At 42.2% G+C, this 11806-nt stretch overlaps 2 protein-coding genes across 2 annotated transcripts; both read left to right on the top strand.

Annotated features, from left to right (window-relative positions):
* The first annotated feature begins 1578 nt into the window (after window positions 1-1578).
* On the top strand, window positions 1579-5361 carry LOC123395428 (cyclase-like protein 4). Its single transcript, XM_045090429.1, has 6 exons — window positions 1579-2096; window positions 2229-2273; window positions 3413-3485; window positions 4289-4386; window positions 4606-4676; window positions 5060-5361. The coding sequence occupies exons 1-6, from the start codon at window positions 1676-1678 to the stop codon at window positions 5183-5185; spliced, it is 834 nt and encodes a 277-aa protein (XP_044946364.1). The 5' UTR covers window positions 1579-1675; the 3' UTR covers window positions 5186-5361.
* A 999-nt stretch (window positions 5362-6360) lies between these two features.
* LOC123399248 lies at window positions 6361-7193 on the top strand. Its single transcript, XM_045093671.1, has one exon. It carries the CDS (start codon window positions 6550-6552, stop codon window positions 6919-6921), a length of 372 nt encoding a protein of 123 aa, XP_044949606.1. The 5' UTR covers window positions 6361-6549; the 3' UTR covers window positions 6922-7193.
* The last annotated feature ends 4613 nt before the right edge of the window (window positions 7194-11806 follow it).

Genomic DNA, 11806 nt, shown 5'->3' with positions numbered 1-11806 from the left:
AGGCAGCAACACTTGGACGGAGAAGAGACGTGGACGACGTGGGAGCTACAACAGGCGAGGGACTTAACACCACACATGAAGTGCAGTCATGGCTAGCGTTACTAGTAATGGCCGTAGTTAGGACCACAGTTTTCAGTAACGCATGTAGTTACTCGCATTGATTGCCCTTGTAATGAAGCACGACGGTTCCAGACGAACTCTATATAAGCCACCCCCGACCTCCTGGACAAGGGTTCAACATCCTTTGTAATTAGACACCCCGAGAGAAAACACAAAGCCTCCGGCCCACGAGACGTATTGTTTTTACCTCTCCGAAAGGGGTCCGAACTTGCTAAATCCAAGTGAGACACATGTGTCGTAGCTAGGTTTTTCCTTATTCGTGCCCCTAGTATTATTGTTAGGATCATTCCCTCGACAATGCACAAGAAGTGAAGGATCACGTGACTAGCGTGTGACTGGCCGAGCCACTGGCTCGAGTGTGTTTGCTTTACGGATATAGTGGCACGAGACGGGTTGATTCCATCCCTAGCCCACTATTCGAGTGTTTAATTGAGGATAGAACCGGAACCGGCATATGCTTCATCAAGCGATTCCACCAAATCAAATAAATCACCCGGTTATTCTTCTCTTATCGATAAGAAAAACACCCCTTCTAATTGTTAAAACAAAAAATACAATGAAAATGTTGCTGGAATTTATATAATATATCATTTGATGCAAAATCATATATTTATTTTAGTTAATACATGACATACATGTGCGAGGTGGTGAATTGAGTCATATTCTTCTCATTTCATATCTTTAAACAATCATAGAAATAAAACAAACCCATGATATTTTTTTTATCTTTAATCAAACACGGGAATGAAACCAAGCTATTTCTTCAAAACCATGTCTTTTTGGCTAAACATTTTCCCGACTAAGGCCCTGTTTGGGACTACCCAGATTATATAATCTGGTTTTTATAATCTATTGTATTTTCAAACAGGACAGTTTATATTGTAGATTTTATAAACTAGATTACCAGATTATTATAATCTCATAATCTACTCTACCCCAGCTAAAATGAGATTATGGATTACAAATGACATGTTATTCTTGTAAACTTTAAGAGAATTACACAGTGCCACCGCCACTTTCCTATTTTTTCTTGTAAACTGAGGACAAACATGTCATTGTACAATTTAAAAGCTGGTTTATAGTTTATATAATCTGACCTCCAAACATGGTCATCTGGATTATTTTTATAAACCAGATTATATAATATATGTTCATAATTCAGATTATTATAATCTATTATGGTTCCAAACAAGGTCTAAAGGGATGGCATGGAGCGCGATCGGTGGGGAACGATTTCCCTTTATTTCCTTCCGAATATCTCGAGAGCCTTGTGCATCATCAGTTTCTTGAAAACTCTTTCGCTCCGTTCCGTTGTCCTTCCTGTTCCCTTTTATTTATTCAGGACAATCCCCAAAATATCGTTTACTGAACTAACTAGTATTCCCGTTCCCAGCCGCCCAAACGACTGGTCCGGCATGATTCATTTTCTCTACAGAGAAAGAAAAGATGATCGCGAACCACCTACTACCAATGATCGATACACCTTGTTCCTTCCGAGTTTTGACCGGCCGCGTGTGCAGCAGAAGCAAACACTCCAACTCCACGCTCCACGGCCATGGAGCTCCTTCCCTTCTTCCTCCTGCTCCTCGTGGGCGCCACCGTGGCCTCCGCCGAACCCGCATACCCCGGCTACGGCGCCACCGACGCCGAGCCGGCGTGCGGCGTGAAGGGGGATGCAGCAGCAGCTGTGGCGCCGGTGCCCGTGCCGGAGAGGCGCGAGGAGTTCGACGGCGGCCGGATCCTGGACATCAGCCACTACTACCGGGAGGACATGCCGGCGTTCGAGTCGGCGGAGGGCACGCCCGGGTTCCTGCGGCTGGCGCGCTCCATGCGCAACGGCTCCGACATCGCCAACTTCTCCGAGCTCCGGCTCACGGCGCACTCCGGCACCCACGTCGACGCGCCGGGCCACGTCTTTGAGCACTACTACGACGCCGGCTTCGACATCGACACGCTCGACCTCGCCGTCCTCAACGGTACGCCACGCCACGGCCACGCATACGCTTCTCCTCTTTTGATTCTTCTGATACTAGCAGTAGGCATGTGGTACTAATTGTCGATCACATGAATAATTTTGAGTCTCTGACTTGTAATCTGGTGGGCTGCAGGACCAGCGCTGCTGGTAGATGTTCCAAGGGACACCAACATAACAGGTAAACTGCACAGGCCACCACTCCACTTACATATTTCAGTCAGGGTTCATAAAGTCAGATATCCAATTCCACCTCAGGGAGCATTTGCTCTAAAAATAATTTAGTAAACGTCAAAAGAAAATTAATTAGATATGTACATGTTCATGTCCAAATGTTATTTGTATTGTTTAGGCCTTTAGGCCTCGTTTGGTTAACGGGGATTGAGGAGGTTTTGAGAGGAAAATCCCGGGGAGGGGGGGGGGGGGGGGTAGAAACCCCACAGATCCTCGGACGTCCATTTGGTGGGAGGGGCTTGCTTAGCCCAATCCCCTCCGTTCCCCTTCAATCCCTTCCTATCCATGTGTTTTAAAACCCTCCTCGGAGGACTAGTGGAAGCAAAACCCCGGGGATTTGAGAGGATTGGGTGGAACAAAGGGATTCACCCAATCCCCTAAAATCCCTCCCTCTCAAAACCTCCCCAATCCCCCTTAACCAAACGAGGCCTTAAGGGGAAAGCCCAATCATTTCGACGTGTGCAAAAAAGAAAAATGTCAAGTACCAAATTCTTGCCATTTCCGCACCACTGAAGTTTGTTTTCTTTTCATGAAATACAATTTTTCTGTTTTGCATGAAATTTCTGAAGCACGATTTGGACAGTGACATGAACATGCACAAGGAAAAAACAGATTTTCTATTTTTATTAAATATTTGTTTTTAATTTACTGTTCACCAGAGGAGCATATGCGCATCGTGGCCAAAATGTCGTGCCCCGCATACTAGTATATAACTCACATGTCAAAATTCTAAGTAAAAATGTTACTTTTAAGTTTCAGGAAGTAATCTTACCCAGCTGCCAAATTTGGTTTCAGATATTTAAATTGGCATATGTCAAATTTGTGCCCTTGTAAGACACACCAATTGGTATGTAAAAATAGCAAATTGTCGGGATTAAGGGCACAAGCGGGAATAATGTTTGTGTACACATCACATTCTTTCGGTTCGAACTGTAAAGATGATATTTCCATGTTACATCATGATCGTGTAATACTGGTTCTGCCATCTCAAATTTATATTGTTTCATAACGTTGGACTCATGGTATAGGTAATGTGTGCATATATCTTCATGATAAACACCCTCAAATACAATATCTTCCTTGCAGCTGATGTCATGGAATCCTTGCATATTCCTAAAGGAGTCCGCCGTGTACTCTTCCGAACCTTAAACACCGACAGGTAATACGATCATACTATGCATGCACACAAGAGTTCGCATCACATTCATGTATACGACTTCTGTAGTTGGATTTTCATGGTACGATCTTATTACTGTTTAACAGTGATTTTTTTTTACCTCATAATCCATCTCAAAAGAACATATATATTGAACAAATAATCGTCTTAACATGCATTTCTAAGCATGCCAACTAAAGTACGTTGCAGAAAGGATAAGCATATCCAAAAAAATAATTCAATACTTCCCTTGCACTTATGTTGGTTCATTATTTAGATTGATGTTCCTAATACTCAATTTTTAATTGAGTGTATATGAAATTTTCTTATGGAGCAAAATGTATATCATATACAAAGTGAGTTATTATTTAATAAACCTCGGCCCTATTTGGAACCACAATAGATTATGATAATCTAGATTATGAAGGTATATTATATAATCTGGTTTATAAAAGTAATCCAGGTGGACATGTTTGGAGGCCAGATTATATAAACTGTAATCCAGATTTTACATTGCATAATGACCTGTCTGTCCTCTGTTTTTTTTTAAAAGAGGAGGGTGGCGGTGGTAGGAATGTAATTATCTCCAACTTTACAAGGATAATGGGTCATTAGCAATCCATAATCTGATTTTAGCTGGTGTAGTGTAGATTATGAGTTTTTAATAGTTTTTATAATCTACACTATAATCTGTCATGTTTGGAGACAAAATAGATTATAAAAACTGAATTATATAATCTGGGTGGTTCCAAACAGGGCCGTAGTAAGTATAAACTATGTCAAACATCAATCTTTCCTTAATGCAGAAAGCTTATGTGGAAGAAAGAGTTTGATTCAAGTTATGTTGGCTTCATGGAAGACGGTGCTCAGTGGTTGATTGATAACACCGACATCCAACTAGTTGGTAAGTCGAAATGTATCCATCCACTTTGTGCACAACCGTCTTTTGATTAAATTTGCAAGATATATTTATCACAAGTAATATTGTTGGTACCAATAATGCATGGTAAATCACCAAAGCGAAATGACTGATTTTAAGTTAACATGCAATATACCTTGGTTTTAATCTCATATATTCCTCACACTATCTTCTTTAATCTTAATTAATATTTTGTTCGTGCAGGAGTTGATTACTTATCCGTGGGAGCATATGATGAATGTATTCCAGCTCATCTAGTTTTTCTTGAGAAAATGGTAAGTATTTAAACCCATGCAAGTGGTAAACTAGTCTCTGTCATCTCATGATGTAATAACCATCGGTAAATGTCATTTAAAAACAATGCACTTGCCGTATAACTCTGTGGAAATCATGTCTAAAAGTACAAAAAGTATACACTTTACATATCTTAGGGAGGTGAGCGAGTCCATAAATCCGTTTAGTTCAAACCAATCTCATCCGTATGTGGTGAGATATTCAGCATAAAAATTGGTTGTTCGGTAGTAACCCTTTCGCTACTTGTAATTTTCATATATCTTCCAAAAGAGCATTGGTTTTGATCTTGAGATCACTCTCTCCATGTAAAATCCCTGAAAACCAGATTGAGACGCCTTTTAAACCTGTTATTTGTTCCTTTCAGGAAGTCATCCTTGTGGAAGCCTTAAACCTTGAAGATGTTGCCACTGGAATATACACCTTGCATTGCTTGCCACTAAGGTTGCGCGGCGCTGAAGGTTCTCCAGCGAGATGCATCCTCATCAAGTAACAAAATCAATATGAATTTGCAAATGGCTGTGTCCAATCTCCAGTAGATAATAGATGAAACATACTTTGTAGATTCTGCTAGTACACTTGCTTTGAATCTGGCATCTCTGTACAATGTAAAAGGCTACTTGTGACTCTGCGAATTTTAGTGTCAAATTTCAGTATGGGTTAGACTCATGCTAATCTAGGCCAGCTAACTAAGCATAATTTGGACTATTTACCAACATGATAACTCTGGATGTGCCACGGCCCACAGGGATATTGGTAGCTTTGTTTGGTTCCCAGTAAGTTTTATACCAGAGGTTCCTGGCAACTACTACCTCCGTAAACTAATATAAGAGCATTTAGGACAGTATTTTAATAATCTAAACGCTCTTATATTAATTTACAGGGGGAGTACAATTTTGCGGCAACCAGCTTTCGCCGTTAACTCATTACACAAGTACAATAAAATTTACCATTGTAACCTTGTTGAAAAATCTGTCATGACCGAAGATGTAACCCGGCCTAAACTTAAGCATTTTTGATATACTGACACTGAACTGGCATTTCCCAATTTGGACCACGAAAACAGTAAAAGAAAACAACAGAGTATGTAGTTCAGCAGTAGCGTAGGCGGGAGGAGCATTGCGATTTGCGATTGAGATAATTGATCACGATTTTGGAAGGCACCGGTACACTGATAACAGTTTGCTTGTAGTTTAAGTTGTGAATATCAAAGAAATAAAATGGCAGCTTGAAACTCTGGGTCCTCTGTGCCTGATGAACGATGAGTAGAAACTATGAGAATGATTTATATCACTCCGTTCAGAATTAGTTGTCGCAAAAATACATAGAAATGAATGTATCTAGACTAAAATACGTCTAGGTACATAAATCCATTTCCGTGATATGTAATTCCGGACGGAGTGTATATGTTAAAATCTCAAAATATATACTCCCTCTGTTCATTGATATAAGGTGTATAGATTTTTGAGAAAAAAACTGAAATATAAGGGGTATTTCGTTGCACCACTTGTTTAGATATTTGTTTTAAAAATATTTTTTAAAAGGAAAAAACTGAATATATAATGTCCCTATGGTCCAAATAAGCGGCCACGCATAATTTCCTGCGGTAATTTTCTGTTCATTTTACAGCATTATTCATATCTTCTTATATCCTGCCTATGCAATTAGGATACCTGTCCTATGCTGCAAGGCGCAAAAGAACAAGAGAGCGATTGATTCCCGATGCTTTTCTTGGTGCTAGAGCAAAGAACAACAACGCACATCTCCTTCACTTCCTTCCTTGGTTGAGTGAGCTTGAGCTAGTTAGCTTCATTTTCTTACCGTTCCAACGAATACCAGGGGGTTGAGTGAGCGAGGATGGGTGCAGAAGGTGGTTCGTCGGCGGCGGCGTCAAGATGCAGGAGCACGGGGGCGACGATGTCGGTGGCGCCGGCGAGCGACGGCAACGGCGCCTCTTGCTGCTGCTGCTGCATCAACATCTACGTGAACAACAACGTGCAGGGCGTCACCAACTCGGTGCTCTTCGGGAGCAGCGTGGTCATGAGAGACCCCGGAGCTCGCGTCGTCCCGTCCCGCCGTCCGCCGCGCTCTGCTCGTGTTTTCCGCGGAAAGCAGAGGCGGCAACAGAAGAAAAAGAAGATGATGAGGACGACTGTGTGGGCTGCTGCTATGGTTTGCCTGGCGGCCCTCGCCGTCATTCTTCTTCTGCTGAGCGTGAAGCGTACGTAAATACAGCTGAGTTGATTTCAGCTTTTTGTAGATGATAAGAGTTAAATTCAGGTTTGCATATGCGTGTGTGGTTCTCCAAAGTGGAAAAAGGAAACACCGCCCCACCACGATTTTTTCTGTCCTTTCCGGTTTCGTTTAAGGAAAATGATTGCATCCGGCGCCGGCCGAATCGTTCCACCGGTCGCGCGCTTTGCTAGTAAGGGCATGCAACTTTTATTTCATGTAAATTTGCTACAACTAGTATTTAAATTTGTTACTAGCGTTTTTCATTTTTTACATTTGTTTATTAAAAAAAGTTGCATCCACGTTTGATTGCAACTCGACTTCGTCGGTTTTTTCGTTACAACCGGTGTTTTTGATTTTTGCTACAACCGTGTTAATTTTTGCTACAACCAGTATTAATTTTTGCTGCAATCATTCACTAAAAAAGTTGCATACACGTTCGCCAGAGTTGGTTGCAACCCCAGTTCGTCGGATTGTTTTGTTACAACCTTTTTTTTGTTTTGCTATCACGCATCATCAGCTTCGTTTTCTTGCTACGATCATGTTGATTTTTTTTACTACAACTATATTTTTGTTGCAACCGTTGACGAAAATTGTTGCATCATGGACAAAATTTATTACATCAAAAGAATAATGTTGCATGAGAATCTAACGATACACTCAGGCGGTCCGCGCGCGGCCGGTCGAACGATTCGGCCGACGCGCCGGGGCAGAGCAGTGCTCTTCGTTTAATTTCTCAGGATGTTTCGGAATGAGTGGTACTACCTTCTTTTTGCCCTTAAAAAGGGGAGAGTGGTACTTTATTTTAACCGGGCTAAACCCTTTCCCAATATATAACAAGTGGTGTGTTTTTCTTAACATAATGCACACACAAACGTTCATATATATACATGTATATACTCACTCTTATGAACGCACGCATACACACATTTTTTTATGAACATCTTTAAAAGGCTGGTCCGACATATCATCTTCAGATTTTACAAAGTCACCATAGACGACTCGTAATCGACGAAAAAATCTCATCCCGCTAAACGAGCATCGCTGGGAATTTTGAAATGAATCCAGAATGAATGTGATGTTCTGAAACGAGTGGTATGCACTGCAACCACTTAAGACTTGGAATAGATTCACAACAAAAAAACTTGCGATTTGGAATTATCTTTAGAAAAATCTACATGGAATTATCAACCATATTAGATCATCTCAGACGGCTCCCATAACCGAAAAAATCCTCTGGTTTAAGGGAAGTTGGGTCAAAGAAAAACTTTCCAACAAATTCGGTAAACGCAATTATTTTTACCCAGAAAGACTACAATAAAAGTTGGTCATAGGATAGAAGAATAGAAAACGAATCTAGAGTATTGAATGTGCAATGGAGGCTTCACACGGATACTTGGGAGCTAGTGGGAGGTTTTTTATGGTATATAGCAATTACTCAGGAAGCTTTCCGCAAAAGGTACACAGAGTCCACGAGCCTCACATTTCAAATCTGAAGCATCTATTTAGGATCCAACGGCTCCAACTTCGTTTTTCTATTCTTCTATCCTTTGCCATGTTTCTAATGTAGTCTTTCCCAAACGTGCGTAAGCTTTTACATAATCTTACATAACTACCTTTCATCAAAACTGAACGTCCCCTCTCCGTGAATTCTAGGGTGGGCCTAGCGCCTTCACTATTGTCCAATTGAGTATTGCAAATCATCCTTTATGTAAGATACGTAACAATCCGCCCTGTAGCATTGCTCTTCTATAATATATCTAACTTTCTGTATATCTAGAGAAAGATGATGTAGAATCCGAAGTATGTCTAGAGGGGGGTGATTAGACTACTTGACCAAATAAAAATTTAACCTTTTTTTAAATTTAGTTGTGGGCAAGTTTTAGCAATTGTTGTAAGTTAAGCACATCCTACACATGCAAGTCTAAGAGTATAACGGCGGAAAATAAAGACATGCACATGTAAATAGAGGGTAGGGATAGGAAGATCAAACGCAAAGGTTGACACAACGATTTTTGGCATGGTTATGATAGGTGGTGCTATCGTACATCCATGTTAATGGAGACTTTAACCCATGGAGGGTAACGACCGCGAGAGTCCACGAAGGGCTCAACTCACGAAGGGTCTACGGAGAAGCAACCTTGTGTATTCCATCAAGGCTTACGTCCACGAAGGACTAGCCTCACAAGGGGTAGATCTTCACGAAGTAGGCGATCTCCTTGCCCTTACAAACTTCTTGGTTCAACTCCACAACATGAAGTAGGAGGCTCCCAAGCGACACCTAACCAATCTAGGAGGCACCACCCTTCAAAAGGTAATAGATACGGTAATACAGTGAACTCCTTGCTCTTGTGCTTCAAAAGATAGTCTCCTCAACACTCAATCACTCTCTCACTGATTTGGCGTGGGTAGAAGAGGTTGATTGGGTGGAAAGCAACTTGGGGAGGCTAGAGATCAAGTTCAAATGGATAGATTGGAATATCTTGATCTCAACACATGAGTAGGAGGATGTCTGTGGGGACCCCGACTTACGAGTCGAGATCGCCGAATGTACGTGCTCAGTGATCCCAAAGATCAATGCTCACCGAAGAAAAAGATACTAGATAAAAAGAGTCTTACATCCAAGTACCGAATTATTACATCACATGACCGAATGGTCAGGTTCACAAGGTAGGGCCTATAAGGGCAAATCACATGGATACATCTAGTAGCGGGAATCTTAGGGCTAAGCGGGTGCCTATGCCATCAGCCTACACCAACAGGCATTCCGACTCGGAAGTGTCCTAGTTCGCAGGGGCGTCTCCGAAGACGTACTCATCTCCAAATTTTTGTCCTTCCATGTCTGGTCAATAATATAACCAGTGGCAAGCCAATGAGTACTTTTGAATGTACTCGCAAACAGCCCATGATATGGACAATGAAAGTGAAGGATAACAATAACATGCATCTTTGGTGGAAATCTCTTGGTGGTAAATAAACATGATCACAGGTATGCACCATAAGTTAAGAACTACTTTTGAAGAACATGTTACATATATCAATATATCTGTCGAGGGCTGAACCATCCGGGTTCACCCTATATGCCAAGTCACCGAACTTGGTCATATCATTACTTTTATATTAACTCCATTTATCACAACTCACACACGCACTTGGTTTATGCGGAAACGACTGGACATAGTTTAAGCAGGATTAACCAGCTGTCCTTGACCGTGGACACGGCTATTCGAATAGTTTTACACTATTCAGAGGTAGTATGCTGGACCCACGAGATCCGGGAAACTTCTGTGTCATCCACGACTCGCGGTATATAACATACCCGAGGTAAGTACTCGATCAATGCCTTTCCCCTGACGATACTAGTCAAAGAGGTCCACTCGATTGGTACCCAGCCCACATGTTGTGCGTCCTACGAGCACTGACTCTGGACAGTATCAACCATGCGGGGACCAACGGTGTGCCTGGAACACGTAAAAACGGCATAGTCGCCCTACCTGGCACGACCCCATCATGAGAGTGACCGCACATCACTCACGCCACTAGTAATGTGGCTCTTTGCTAGCACCGACCAGAGTAATCAACACAACCCCATCCCATAAGGGGTAACGTGGTCATACATATAAGGTTGGGACAGTCAACACATCATAAATCTAATCCCATTTCCGAAACCATACTCACACAAATACCCGGTGCACCACTTCACCAAAAGTGGCCACCTAACTCATCATCACCCTCGGGCATTAGTGGCACCCGACGGGGTTTTCATAAATCTTTGATTTATACCAAGAACATGGTCATGCTACTTTTACTCTAGCTTTACTTGTCAACATGATACTAGCATGACCCTCATAGGTGGTAGGATCAAGCTCTATGCATGTGCTCCGGAGGAGCTATCGGTAACATCACATCAATGATTTACCAGCACTTATGATCATATGCAACAGAAATATTTGCTACACTAGCATGCAATATAACATATGCTCAGTCATGGTCAAAGGGCTGCTTGCCTTGGTCAGCTAGGTATCCGGGGTCTTCGAGGTCTTCCGCTCTGATTCTCTCATCACACGGATTTTCTATCGACGTCAAAACAATAAATAAGAAATAGCTCACTCAAAAACAGATCACAAAGTCATTTTAAAAATGTTGCTTATTACTGATAAATCTAAGTTGTTATTTAAAAAAATATTTGCCTCTGATTCCAATGAAGGAATATTTTTAAAATCAACTAAACAGAAGTAAACTATTCCAACTTAATCCTTTTTATTATTGTAAAACAGAATAGTTGCTGAAAAATCCAACCAATGGTCTTATTAAATACAACATATTTTTAGAAGATTATCAGTGGAAAAGTATATTTTTACACTGGTTAAATCTTTTTATAAAAATCTTTGAAAATACAGTTTTAAAACAAAAGAAAAAAGGGTAACAGTTCCTGGCCTGGCTTGACCTGGAACTGGGCCAGCCCAAAGGCCAGCCGACAGCTTGCCCAGGCGTGCGCGCCGTCAGGTTTGAACCTGACGTGCGGGGGCCTACGTCAGCGGCTGCGGGCAGCGAGGGAGAGGGGATTGGGCCACCGACAGGTGGGGCACACCTGTCGGGGTCGTCTCCTACCTCTGGCAAGAGAGGAGGAGGAGCACGCCGGCGAGGCTGTCGACGTCCTCAGGCCCCAACAAAGATGGAAATGGGTCTGGCTCGTCGCCGCCTACCTGCTAGTGGTCGGAACAATGACGGAGAGGCTTGGGTTCACGTGCGACAAGGACGCCGCGGCGGAGGAGTTTCGGGAGGTGGTCGAGAGGGTAGCTAGGGCACGGAAATGCTTGGGACAGTTGGGGAAAAGCTTCATGAGGTCGAGGAGAGTGTTTTGGTGCGTCGAGGGACGCAG

This window comes from Hordeum vulgare, chromosome 5H (assembly GCF_904849725.1).
Source record: "Hordeum vulgare subsp. vulgare chromosome 5H, MorexV3_pseudomolecules_assembly, whole genome shotgun sequence".
Taxonomy (NCBI): domain Eukaryota; kingdom Viridiplantae; phylum Streptophyta; class Magnoliopsida; order Poales; family Poaceae; genus Hordeum; species Hordeum vulgare.
This window is presented reverse-complemented; position numbering and strand designations above follow the sequence as displayed.

Excerpts from the sequence above, each read along its gene's own strand:
- LOC123395428 (XM_045090429.1), top strand. The coding sequence starts at position 1,676 with ATGGAGCTCCTTCCCTTCTTCCTCCTGCTCCTCGTGGGCGCCACCGTG. Across the intron at positions 2,274-3,412 it reads AAGGGACACCAACATAACAG|CTGATGTCATGGAATCCTTG; the intron begins GTAAACTGCACA and ends TCTTCCTTGCAG. Across the intron at positions 3,486-4,288 it reads CGAACCTTAAACACCGACAG|AAAGCTTATGTGGAAGAAAG; the intron begins GTAATACGATCA and ends TCCTTAATGCAG.
- LOC123399248 (XM_045093671.1), top strand. The coding sequence starts at position 6,550 with ATGGGTGCAGAAGGTGGTTCGTCGGCGGCGGCGTCAAGATGCAGGAGC.